Raw genomic sequence first — 14517 nt, 5'->3', positions numbered from 1 at the left:
AACTGGCTGAGTGGGCCCAAATTTCTCTCAAAGCCGGAGCCCAGCATTTCTGAGAGCACTTATGACCTTGTTGACCCAAATACAGACTCAGACATCCGCCCCCTGGTGTCTGCCTTGAACACTACAGCCTCGAACAAGCAACTGGATTTGCAACGCTTTGCTAAGTTCTCTACCTGGAAGTCATTAACTCATGCAGTCACTCGCCTCGTTCACATAGCCTGTCATTTCAAGACAGCTCACAGAGAGAACAGAGCATGCAAGGGCTGGCATTACTGCAAAGCTGTATTCACAGTGGAGGAATCAGAGAAAGCGTCAGCTGTAATCATCCAAGCAGTTCAACAGGAAGTCTACAGCCAAGAAATAAAGTGCATTCAGAAACGGGAAGGGATGCCAAAAACAAGCCCTCTCAGAAATCTGGACCCGTTCATTGACACACACGGCCTTCTCAGAGTTGGAGGCCGTCTTCATCATTCAAGTCTCAATCAGAGTGAAAAGACTCCCCTGATTATTCCTGGCCAGCATCACATCGCCACTTTGCTCATCAGACACCACCACGAGCAAATCCATCATCAAGGCCGTCACTTTACAGAGGGGGCGGTCCGTTCAGCTGGCCTTTGGATAGTCGGAGGGAAGAAAAGAGTAAGCAGCATCATCCACCAATGCATAATATGCAGAAGGCTCAGAGCTCCACTCAGCCTCCAGAAAATGGCTAACCTGCCAGCCGATCGTCTTTCAACAGATCCACCGTTCTCCAGTGTGGGTCTTGATGTGTTCGGCCCATGGAGCGTCTCCTCACGCAAGACCAGAGGTGGCTTCGCTCAAAGTAAAAGATGGGCAGTGATCTTTACGTGCATGAGCATAAGAGCTGTGCACATTGAAGTCATAGAATCCCTCGACACCTCTAGCTTCATCAACGCGCTACAGCGCTTTCTTTCACTGCGTGGGCCGGTCAAGCACATCCGTTCTGACCGCGGCACGAACTTCATTGGCGCCTGTAAGGAATTGAAGATAGCCTCAAACATCGACAGCACTGCCGTAAAGACTTACCTCTCAGACAAGGGTTGCATCTGGTCCTTTAATCCCCCACATGCATCCCATTGGGGTGGATCATGGGAGAGAATGATAGGGCTGGCGAGGAGGATTCTGGACGCAATGTTCCTCCAACTGAAAGACAAGCTCACCCACGAAGTGCTGGTGACTTTCATGGCAGAAGTGGCAGCAATCATCAACGCCAGGCCACTTGTTCCAGTGACTATGGACCCTGATAACTTCGTTCATACTTACGCCAGCTGCTCTTCTCACACAAAAGACTAACATTGTGCCTGCTCCTGCCGGTGAGTTTGGAGTTGCAGACCTCTACAAGTCCCAGTGGCGACAGGTTCAGCACCTGTCCAATACCTTCTGGGACCGCTGGAGGAAACAATTCCTCCCAACACTGCAGGCCCGCAAGAAATGGCAGTCCACTCAGCCAAATATTCAGTCTGGGAGCGTTGTTCTCCTTAAGAACAGCCAAGCACCGAGGAATGAATGGCCTCTTGGACTGATTATACAGGCCTTCCCTAGCAAAGATGGGAAAGTGCGCCAAGTCGAGGTGAAGATTATCAAACCAGGTGGGACTAGCCTCTTTCTCAGGCCAGTCAATGAAATAGTTCACCTTCTACATCCAGAGGCAAAGTAATGGACTGTTTAGTAAATGGACTGTTTAAAAAAAAAAAAAAAAAAAAAAAGGACTGTGCATGGACTGTGGGGTGACATGTCTCCACGTCGGGCGGGGAGTGTTTTGTTATGAGTAAGAAAATTTAAGCATTAAGTTTTAAGTTACAGAAGATAAACATGTTTTTCATTTATTCAGCATTTCAGAATGCTAATGTTTTCCAGGAATATTCATTTCCTAATGTGATCCGATTTAGGTCATGGTCACTTTAAGATCACGCAGTTCGAATTGTCCTATTACGTTACCCGTAGTCGGGAAGTAATCATTCACGCATTTCTTGCGCATTTTTCCCATTTTGTTTAATTCTCTTATATGCTTCGCATCCATCTTATCTGTCTACTCCTTGTGTCTGGCATAGCATCGTTGGTATGTATATTTTGTTTTTGCGAGATTGTCTGGAGGAATTCTTAATTATTTTTGTCAATATTTTAAGTTTGTAAAGTGTAATCTGAGGACGGTTTGAATTTACTACGACTATGCAAATGCTAGCTCACGTGTGTAGTTTGCTAATGAGTTGCACGTTAAAGGTGTCATAATGACCTGAATGTTATTAAAATGTATTTCTTCTCACTTAAATGAGTACAAACGAAATTCAGCAGTTATAGTGCAAATAAGCCTTTATTCATGTTGAGTTGAGGTTTGTTAAGTCGGCGTGACTCTGATTTGTCATTATTCTTTTTGTATTGCAGTTTCACTTTTTTCTCTGTATCTCCAATAAACCTGTGGAAGAATTCATCTTCAGAGTCTTGGTGTGGGGAAAAAGTTTAGCTGGCTGTCAGGATATTAAGCAGACATATCGAGGACGGCACATATATATATACACTCACCTAAAGGATTATTAGGAACACCTGTTCAATTTCTCATTAATGCAATTATCTAATCAACCAATCACATGGCAGTTGCTTCAATGCATTTAGGGGTGTGGTCCTGGTCAAGACAATCTCCTGAACTCCAAACTGAATGTCAGAATGGGAAAGAAAGGTGATTTAAGCAATTTTGGCATGGTTGTTGGTGCCAGACGGGCCGGTCTGAGTATTTCACAATCTGCTCAGTTACTGGGATTTTCACGCACAACCATTTCTAGGGTTTACAAAGAATGGTGTGAAAAGGGAAAAACATCCAGTATGCGGCAGTCCTGTGGGCGAAAATGCCTTGTTGATGCTAGAGGCCAGAGGAGAATGGGCCGACTGATTCAAGCTGATAGAAGAGCAACTTTGACTGAAATAACCACTCGTTACAACCGAGGTATGCAGCAAAGCATTTGTGAAGCCACAACATGCACAACCTTGAGGCGGATGGGCTACAACAGCAGAAGACCCCACCGGGTACCACTCATCTCCACTACAAATAGGAAAAAGAGGCTACAATTTGCAAGAGCTCACCAAAATTGGACAGTTGAAGACTGGAAAAATGTTGCCTGGTCTGATGAGTCTCGAGTTCTGTTGAGACATTCAGATGGTAGAGTCAGAATTTGGCGTAAACAGAATGAGAACATGGATCCATCATGCCTTGTTACCACTGTGCAGGCTGGTGGTGGTGGTGTAATGGTGTGGGGGATGTTTTCTTGGCACACTTTAGGCCCCTTAATGCCAATTGGGCATCTTTTAAATGCCACGGCCTACCTGAGCATTGTTTCTGACCATGTCCATCCCTTTATGGCCACCATGTACCCATCCTCTGATGGCTACTTCCAGCAGGATAATGCACCATGTCACAAAGCTCGAATCATTTCAAATTGGTTTCTTGAACATGACAATGAGTTCACTGTACTAAAATGGCCCCCACAGTCACTAGATCTCAACCCAATAGAGCATCTTTGGGATGTGGTGGAGCAGGAGCTTCGTGCCCTGGATGTGCATCCCACAAATCTCCATCAACTGCAAGATGCTATCCTATCAATATGGGCCAACATTTCTAAAGAATGCTTTCAGCACCTTGTTGAATCAATGCCATGTAGAATTAAGGTAGTTCTGAAGGCGAAAGGGGGTCAAACACAGTATTAGTATGGTGTTCCTAATAATCCTTTAGGTGAGTGTATATATATATATATATATATATAAAATAAAAAAATATTCAGATAATTAAAATGAATTACATTCTTGTGGCAGAAGAGTTAATAATTGATCAGACCAAACAAAATGCGGCTTTAGAATACAATGTATTGTTTACTACCATATTATTGATCATAAGACAATCATTGGCATACAGTTCACTGCAATCCATTTCACAAGTGAATCTGTCAATCAGTTGGAGATTTATTATGAGGGCTTGTTTAAGGACACGTCAATGTACACCTGCGTCAGACATTTATTTAAATTTTTTGTTAGAAACAAGCCAGGGGTATACATAGTACACAATACTACAGATATATTTTACAATAATGCCAAGACATTATATTCATTACATAGTGCAATGGAATTCAATGCTTTGGAGTTGTTGGAGGTACAAAAAGTATTTAAATAATATTTCAAGTCTTTACAAAAAAGTGCATATAGGGGCTTTATAGACATAAATTTACACTTATGTATAAAAAACTTGGCAAGAAAAATAAACAGATTAATCAGAAAATAATAACTTAAGTTGTCAAAACTGTGAAAACCAAATAAAACTTATTTTATAAAGCAAAGAAAAAACTAGTTAAAATAGAGGTACGTACAAACAATCAAATTTTTCTCCAAAATACTACAGCGTGGACACTTTCCCAAAAAAGGTGAGGGGCAAATTCATCTACAGCATTACAGAAGGAGCAAAGTGGATCTATTTCAGGGAGCATGTTTCTTAAATAAAGATTGACTGGGTAAAAACGGTGTTTAAAAACAGTTTAAAGGACAACTCCTTAAACTTGTTGGTAATTCAATATTTGTGGGGTAAAGACCATACGACCTGCGTCAGACATGCTTGTGTCGCGTCTAGGGTGTGTTGCGTCATAAAAATAAAATGTTTAGGTCACTGTGTCAAGTTAAATATAGTTTAATACTCAATCTTTAAACACATCTTGAGATCCCTTAGTTCGCATTTGTGCTCCTTCAAGTGTTTTGAACACAAGAACGTAACGCATGTTTGTGTTGTGTGTCTGCTGAAGGGTTGTTAATGTTTTGTTCACTGTAATAAACTGTGTGTTGCTCACACAGCTGAAATTTCACTTACTGCCCTCTGGAGTAACCGGGTGGTACTACAAGCTTGCATTTCTCAGGAATTTCTCAGGAAAGCATTGCGATTAATTGCATTGCATTTTTTGTAAAATTAATCACACGTTATTAACGCGTTAAATCGACAGCCCTAGTAATACGTTCATCCCAAAAAAGCCTGAACTGGTCTCAGAAAACCTGTTCAACAGGACCCAACTTGCATATTACACACACTTTGAAAAGCATTATCAATTAGGCTGTGAGGACTTGGGAATTTTCTATAATTAATTCAAGACAACCTGCGTACTCAGCAATCATAATTATAAATTCTCTTCACTACAGAAATAAACACAAGCCTCAGGGGGATGGATCACATATAAAATCAACAGTTGGCCTCACTACAGTATGACTCACCATGGTAGTTGCCTTGGCTGGGTGGATTTGACAAAATCAGTTTCATACAACTGTAGGGGGTGTAGTCAGTGCGCTTGCCTTCCTTCCCGAACATGTGGTGGATGCTGTAAGCATATGCTTTGTCAAACTGCAGAGCGAGACAAAGACGAGGGAGAAAGAGAGAGGGACTATGAGTTTGTGGGATAGGACAGAAAAGTGTATGAGAACAGGGTTAGGAATGGTGGGAAGGTTGTGGGTGAATTAAAGACATTGTCGTATATCAAGTGGGTTGTGGCAGGACATTTTCCGCTATGAAATATAGAGCTATTAGCAGGGACCTCCTGTAGTGGTGTCGCTAAACTGCAGACAGCTGTGACTGGATTATGGATAATGTGGCTGCTCTCTTTTGCACCCCTCACCCATCTCAAATTCCACTATCTCTACATACAAACCTCTGTGGGATTGCCATCAGATCATAGAAAAAATAACACATGCAAAGGAATATCCAGTTATACAGTTGAAAAACAGCTACCTCAGCACAAAATCAGGCACATGTTGAAATTACGTGTTAAGTGTTTTAAGTATGATTATTATAGTTAACTAAAAATGCTATGAAAAATCTAGCAGTGAAAAAAAAATTGTCAAATAAAAATATTCAGGAAAAATAAATAGAATTACATAGAAAATGACTTTAGTTTTTAATCAGACAACATGGACATTTAAAACAATCAATCACAGTTAGCTTTTTGTATGTGACAAATTGACAACACCACAATAATAAACCAGCATGCTGCAAAGTGATTACAGCAAATAAAGGTGCAGCCATCTGCATAAAATGTTGTAAAGACAAAAAATTAGAGTCTAATTTGATTGATACAAACAGCATAAAACAAAACCCTCGTATACAGTGTCAATATGTAGCAGCAATTTCACATTAACAGTTGTTAAGAATTTGACAATTAAACCTTTGATGGCATTATATTGAGTATGGCACAGTTTCTGATAAAGAACTGAATGGATCATCATAGACAGTAATATAAAACTTTGATGGCATTTTATTGAGTATAGCACAGTTTCTGATAAAGAACTGAATGGATCATCATAGACAGTAATATAAAACTTTGATGGCATTATTTTGAGTATGGCACAGTTACTGATAAAGTGCTGAATGGATCATCATAGGCAGTAATAAGGAAAAACTGGTGATACAGTTGAGTGCATCCCCCTTTGTCCTTTCAGAATTTATACGAATATAACAGATAAAAGATCATATATATATATATATATATATATATATATATATATATATATATATATATATATATATATATATATATATATTTAGTACTGCCCTTCAGAAGCTGTATAACAGATATCTCTCATATTCATTATTTTACAAGACAATAATAATTTACATAAATCATCCTGTTCAAAAGTTTACATCCCCTTGGTTCTTAAAATAGTGTGTTGCCTTAATACCAATGAATGTTTGCACCTTTTGTAGTAGTTGAGTCTCAAAAAGCTGGATGTCAACATCAAATCACTGTTGAGAAGAACTAAAAAAGGTGACGGGAATCCAAAGATTGTGCAGTACCTAGAGGATATTTCCTAAGAACAGTGGGCAGCTTCTCTGCTCAGTACCAAGGTTATTATCGTATACATTTTATAATGAAAATGATTGCCAAAATGGAAACTAACATTGAAAAAATATTTTCGTAAACTAAAAAAACGAAAACTAACTTGCACAACAAAACGAGCAAAAATTTAATGGAATCATGGAGAAAATTACTTTAGTTTTCACCTGCATGTTTAGAGGCATGTAAATCTGAGGCAGGGCTTACGAGAAAGCGCTGACAGTAAATAATGGTGCCCTTTGAAACAGCGCAAATACAGCACTAAATAAATTGAGACCTCATTTAGATGACCTCAAACAAAACTTATGAATATATTTAATTCCATGAACTTCGGAATCTTTGTTAAATATGCAACTTCTTGTTCTTGGGTGTGGGGCGTCCAACACAAGACATGTGTCAGTCCAGTCCACACTGCTGATAAATGCTGCAGAGATGTTGGAATAGTTACTGCTAAATGTAGCCTATATGCATCTGCAATATAGGTTACATTTATAGCACATTCCCTTCATGTCAAAAGTGCTGTGTTGTGGTGAATTTGACAAATAAAATGTTTAGCTTTGATTGTATTATTGTATTATTTTGAGCATGAGTAGCTTCAAATGAAGGCCCAAACTTTACAATTAAGTTGTACTTGTCAACATTAGTAAATTAATCATGAACAAACAAAAAACAATACAGTTAGAAGCTTAGATACACCTTAGCCAAATACATTTCAACACAGTTTTCACAATTCCTGACATTTAATCGAAGAAAACCTTCCGTCTTAGGTTAGTTAGGATCACCACTTTATTTTAAGAATGCAAAATGTCAGAATAATAGTACAGTGAATTATTTATTTCAGCTTTTATTTTTTTCATCACATTCTCAGCGGCTCAGAAGTTTACATACACTTTGTTAGCATTTGGTAACAATGCCTTTAAATTGTTTAACTTGGGTCAAACTTTTTCCACAAGTTTCTCACAATAAGTTGCTGGAATTCTGTCCCATTCCTTCAGACAGAACTGCTGTAATTGAATCAGGTTTGTATGCCTCCTTGCTCGCACATGCTTTTTCAGTTCTGCCCACATATTTTCGATCATATTGGGGTCAGGGCTTTGTGATGTCCACTCCAAAACCTTGACTTTTCTGTCCTTAAGCCATTTTGCCACAACTTTGGAGGTATACTTGGGGTCATTGTCCATTTTTCAGACCCATTTGTGACGAGCTTTAACTTCCTGGCAGATGTCTTGAGATTTTGCTTCAATACATCCACATAATATGCAGCAAAGCACCCCCACAACATGATGCTGCAACCCCCATGCTTCATGGTTGGTATGTGTTCTTTGGCTTGCAAGCCTCACCCTTTTTCCTCCAAACATAACGATGGTCATTACGGACAAACAGTACAATTTTTGTTTCATTAGACCAGAGGACATTTCTTCAAAAAGTAAGATCTTTGTCCCCATGTGCACTTGTAAACTGTCATGGTAAACTTTTATGGCGGTTTTGGAGCAGTGGCTTTTTCCTTGCTGAGCAGCCTTTCAGGTAATTTTGAAATAGGACTTGTTTTACTGTGGATATAGATGCTTGTCTACCTGCTTCCTCCAGCATCTTCACAAGATCCTTTGCTGTTGTTCTGAGACTGATTTACAATTTTCGCACCAAATTACATTCATCTCTAGGAGACAGAATATGTCTCCTTATTAAGCGGTATGATGGCTGCGTGGTCCCATGGTGTTTATACTTGTGTACTATTGTTTGTACAGATGAAATTGGTACCTTTAGGTGTTTGGAAATTGTTCCCAAGGATGAACCAGACTTGTGGAGTTCCACAATTTTTTTTCTGATGACTTGGCTGATTTATTTTTATTTTCCCATGATGTCAAGAAAAGAGGCACTGAGTTTGAAGGTAGGTCTTAAAATACATCCACAGGTACACCTCCAATTCAGTACACCTCCTATCAGAAGCTAATTGGCTAATTGTCTAAAGGCATGACATAATTTTCTGGAATTTTACAAGCTGCTTAAAAGGCAGTTCCCCGTCTGTTGCTCACTTCGACGTTGTGTTGAAGAAGCGACACTAGGGGTCTCTCTTGAGCGCCGAATATGCCTCTGATCTATGAAAAAGGCCAATGAGTCGGAGCCGATGGTCGTGTTGCTGTCAGCTGCGAGTTAAATGACTGAAGACTAAAGACTGCCCTGCTGATCGCGCTCGCCTCCATCAAGAGGCTTGGGGACCTGCAAGTGTTCTCTTTTAGCAACACTTGCCTGGAGTTCGGTCCGGCAGGGCTACATGCCCAAGGTTCCTACCACGCCCTTCAGAGACCAGGTAGTGAACCTGCAAGTGCTGCCCCGGGAGGAGGCAGACCCAGCCCCTTCGTTGCTGTGTCTGGTGTGTGCTTTGCGTACCTATTTGGACCCCACGCAGAGCTTTAGACGTTCTGAGCAGCTCTTTGTCTGCTTTGGTGGACAGTGGAAAGGGAACAAAAACAGAGGCTTTCCCACTGGGTGGTGGACGCCATTTCTTTGGCCTATCACACCCAGGCCGTGCACCCCCCCCCCCACCCCCTTGTGGGTCCGAGCACATTCAACAAGGAGTGTTGCGTCCTCGTGGGCTCTGGCCAGAGGCACCTCCCTGGCAGACATATGTAGAGCAGCGGGTTGGGCAACACCTAATACCTTTGCTAGATTTTACAATCTCAGGGTTGAGTCAGTATCGTCCCGTGTTTTCTCTCAGGTCTGCGCCGGTAGAACTCGGTAACACGCTGATGGACAGACCAGGTGGATCGCTTGCACCAAACGCCCTTTCCCTCAGCCGAGGCAAAACTGTGCGCTTTCTCTCCCAGGAGATTCCGTATATTCGGATCCCTGGATGACTCCTCCCTAACCCTATGGGTCCACAATTTGGCAGAGGAATTCACCAACCCAATCCACTGGGGGTACTCAAATCTACCCTGTACTTGAATAGGTGCTCCACAGGTCGGGACTCCTGCGTGGACTCCTCCTGTGTATATTTTCCATGGTATGGTCCCCTTGCAAGTGGACCCGCGTCTCCCTTAGGCAGACTGCTCTACGGTCGCCGTACTGTAGCAACTACCCCCTCCACAATTTTTCCACATGTGACCTGAGTGGCCCATGTGATGTATTTTGCCAATTTCACCTCCCCGTCCCTGGGCAGGTGTGGTCTCCGCAGGGTCTTTTCCCCCTGAAAGAATAGAAAACTGGGTAAGACTCCCTTCCCACAATGCGTGTAAGGGCCCCAGCCGTTTGGCTCTATGCATGAAACATAGATAGAAAAGAGACCCGGCTAGGCTCGGCCCTCTCCCAGGTTGGCAAGCATCACCTTGTTCCCCTGTTTAGGGTAACCAGAAGGATTCTGACGACTTTTATGGGGCATTGGGGAAGGGTACGTGCAGTCTGACCCAACTGGTCACCTTTGCACGTGAAATACTTGCCGCTCTTGTGACAGCAGTACACATACACGGCTCAGCGCATGGCGTGATTTCAATTGGACCCCTAGTGTCGCTTCTTTGACACAACATCAAAGTGAGCGACAGACGGGGAACGTCTAGGTTACATATGTAACCTCCATTCCCTGATGGAGGGAACGAGACGTTGTGTCCTCCCAGCCACGTCACTGAGCCGAGCCACTGTGGTGGCCGGACCATTTCCGGCTCCTCAGAAAACTCCTGAATGAACTCGACGTATTTCTCTGTTATTATACCCGTATGTCCGGGGGCGGGGTATGCAAATACTGTCTGCCTAATTCTCATTGGCCTTTTTTCATAGATCAGAGGCATATTCGGCACTCAAGAGAGATCCCTAGTGTCACTCCTTTGACACAACGTCTCGTTCCCTCCATCAGGGAAAGGAGGTTACATACGTAACCTAGACGTTAACTTGGTGTATATAAACTTTTGACCCACTGGAATTGTGATATAGTCAATTGAAAGTGAAACAATATGTCTGTAAACAATTGTTGAAAATTACTGGTGTCATGCACAAAGCAGATGTCCTAAACGACTTTCCAAAACTAGAGTTTGCTAATATTAAATCTGGAGAGTGGTTAAATAATGAGTTTTAATGACTTCAACCTAAGGTTATGTAAACTTCTGACTGCAACTGTATGCAAGTTAACATTTTACAACAATGTTCTATTCATAAGCATTAGATAATGCATTAGGTATCATGAATTAACAATGAACCATATATTTTAACAACATTTCATTAAACTTAGTTAGCTTAATGTTAATTTATAAATAATACAATTGTTAATTGTTAGTTCTATCAGGAAGACACGCAGGCTTGGGTGAAGTTTGAGATGGCATTTATTTGATAGATGTAAAACGGGAGGTAATGTCTCTCTCTTTGGCGTAGGCCCCATCCGGCAGTCCGAGGGAGTTGTACCCGGAACCGTCATGTCCTGCTGGAGATAGGAGGCAGGGGCGAGGAGCCTACCCCCCTGCGGGACAGAGCTTAACTGGTGGTGGTGGGGAGGTGGAGGTTGCAGTGTGAGCACCCTGAAACAGCAATGTGATAGATTGTGAGCGAACTTATAAAGCAATGGCTTACGTGCGATTGGCTAGGAATTACCCAGCTAATGATGTGATTATGTACACCTGCTGGTCTTCCCGCTAGAACTACGCTCCACTTCCATTTCATACTGCATTTACTAATGTTAACATATACAACTTTTAATTTTATAAAATGTATTAGTATACTGTGTGTTGAAATCAACATTAGCTAAAGTTAATAAATGCTGTAAAAGTACAGTGCATTCAGAAAGTATTTTGTCATGTTGCAGCCTTGTGCAAAAAAGCTTTAAAAAAAAAATATTATCCACATCAATCTACACTCAATACCCCATAATGACAGAGCAAAAAAACAGATTTTTATAACTTTGCAAATGTATTAAAAATAAAAAAATAAAAAATCTCTTTGACATAAGTATTCAGACCCTTTGCTATGTTACTTGAAATTTAGCTCAGGTGCATCCCATTTCTCTGGATCATATTTAGAGTGATTCCACACTTTGATGAGTCCACCTGTGGCAAATTCAATTGATTGGACATGATTTAGAAAGGCACAGTTCTCACAGCTGAAAATGCATTTCAGAGAAAAACAAAAGCCATGAGGTCAAAGGAACTCCATGCAGAGTTCAGAGACAGGATTGTGTCAAGGCACAGATCTGGGGAAGGCTACAATTATTTTTGGCTGCACTGAAGGTTCCTAAGAGCAGAGTGGCCTCCATAATTCTTAAATGGAAGTTTGGAACAACTGGAACTCTTCCTAGAGCTGGCTAACTGGCCAAACTGAGCAATCAAGGGATAAGGGCCTTGGTAAGAGTGGTGACCTAAAACCTGATGCGACTCAAGGGGTGGTAGCAAGGCCCCCCCAGTTTTTTTTCTTTTTAATAAATTTGCTAAGTTATCTGCTTTGTCATTATGGGGTTTTTATGTTTTTTTTTTTTTTAAAGCATTTTAGCATAAGGCTGCAACAACAAAATGTGAACACAATTAAGGGGTCTGAATACTTTCCGAATGCACTGTATTGTGTATTGTTAGATCATGTTAACTAATGCTGTTAACAAATACAACCTTATTGTAAAGTGTTACTTTTTTTTTATTGCATTTATTATTCATGGTCCGTGGTAATGTATTTAACTAAAACATTTGATTCTAGTTCAGATTAGTTGATTATGCATTAATGTTTACATATATAATTTATTAATATTGTTCTTCATTTTAAAATAAACTTGTATATGTTGGATATAGCATGAACTAAGATAAATGTTTTTTCACAGTTTATATTAACTTATGTAGTTAAAAATTTTAACAAATGCAGCCTTATTTTAGTCTTAAAGGGCACCTATTATGGCATTTAAAATGTTTCTAATATTGTTTTGGGAGTCCCCAACAACAGTTTTACATGCATGCAATGACAAAACACTTTTGTTGTCTTATAATATGCATTTATGTTTACCTGATTTGCTCACCGACTCCCAAATGATTCGTTCAACGACTCATTTTTCCAAACCCCTCCTTTGCGTGATGCTAATCTGCGGTGATTGGTCAGATGACCCAGTCAGTTGTGATTGGTATACTCTGTGCAGAGATTGTTGGAAACGGAACGCCCATCACCGCTTTGTAGTAAAAAAATAAAAATCATAGAAGGAATTTGAGTTGATTTATGTTAGCGATCATAGCCCAAAGTTCGGTGGTAAACGCCCAATCAGTTATTGTTTGCGTTAGCCCAACGCATAAACATATTGGTAAAGCACTGCCTTACTACAAGTTATTGCTCTATTCTTTATGACAACTCCAATAACATCGACAAACATTTCACATATTTCAAAATAATTGACAATGGAGACCTAGAAGCTGCGCTGAGCGTAACAACACACACAAATACTTATTAAGCATGCTAAAAAACACATAAAAGCAACAATTATTAATAATACTTACAGGTTGTGATTCGGAGGAGGAAGCTGATCCAAATAAACTTGGTACTGAACCTTCCTTCAGTATCAACCGGCTCACGAATCCACACTTGAAAGCATTCACGTTCGTAGAGCAATCGTCATTAAAATGATGCGAACACAGCACAAGGTTCGGGCTATACTTGTGTGGTATAGTTGTAAATATAAAATCTAGCCACTGATTCTTCACATGCTCGTCCCTGGACAGTGAAAAAAAAAGGTCGCTTTTGATATGCACTTCAGAACACAGCGTCTTGTTGTCGACATGATGTTTTCAAGTTTTCCCTGGTGTTTGCGCGCGCAATGAGTGGGCGCGGCCAATTTCATAATTTTTCGTCTTGACGTCACAACGAAAAGGAAAATGACTCATTGGAAAATCGATTCATTACATTAACTCAGAGTCGACTCCTACTTTTGAGAGACAGTAACTTTTTTTACGGTGAACTTTCATTTATAAAACTTTACAGGATGTTTTTGTTCACTTAAATCTATGTTACACATTACATGAAAGGTAATTTTCAAAATTCCATAATAGGTGCCCTTTAAAGATATTTTGTGATGTTAATAGATGAAAACAAACTTAATAAAAATAAATAAAAAAAAGAGTCACTCGAAAACGAAATAAAAGTATTTTTAACCAATGAATCTGAAATTGAAAACCAAAACAAAATTACATTTTCAAAACTATAATATCCCTGCTCAGGACAACTCATTAACAACTATCACAAAACAGTCATTGATCAGAGGAAGCAAAACACTGTATTAATAACCAAATGGGGATGTAAACCTTTGAACAGGATGAATTGTGTTCACAATTATTATTTTATCTAATGGAATAAACAGTATGTATTTTTTAATGATAAACACCTTGCAGACTCTGACAACTAAATTAAAACAAAATAGTAATTTCCAAATAAATGAAATAAAAATTATGTATGCACCATTAAAAATTATGAAACTGAAATTGAAAACCAACTAGAATTTTCATAACTGTAATAACTCAGGGTCCACAGTACAAATAAATTATTTACATGGCAAATACTTTTGTTTGAGCCAGGGTAGGACCAGAAAAAAAAAAATACTCAAGTAGCTATTATCATACAAATATAAAGAGACGTGAAATGTTCTTCTTTGAGCATTAAAGAGTCTCATTTGTACTTTGCACAGCTCTTGCTACACAAGAGCCACCAT

At 40.1% G+C, this 14517-nt stretch overlaps 1 protein-coding gene across 1 annotated transcript in view; it reads right to left on the bottom strand.

The window, feature by feature from the left end:
• The window catches only part of prim2 (DNA primase subunit 2), a gene marked incomplete at its 5' end in the record, with an annotated part of 110028 nt that overhangs the window by 23126 nt on the left and 72385 nt on the right, over positions 1 to 14517 (bottom strand). The window contains 1 exon segment of the mRNA XM_052150465.1: positions 5257 to 5383. Within this exon segment, the coding sequence (XP_052006425.1) occupies positions 5257 to 5383 (127 nt within the window).

This window comes from Xyrauchen texanus, chromosome 20 (assembly GCF_025860055.1).
Source record: "Xyrauchen texanus isolate HMW12.3.18 chromosome 20, RBS_HiC_50CHRs, whole genome shotgun sequence".
NCBI classification, from domain to species: domain Eukaryota; kingdom Metazoa; phylum Chordata; class Actinopteri; order Cypriniformes; family Catostomidae; genus Xyrauchen; species Xyrauchen texanus.
This window is presented reverse-complemented; position numbering and strand designations above follow the sequence as displayed.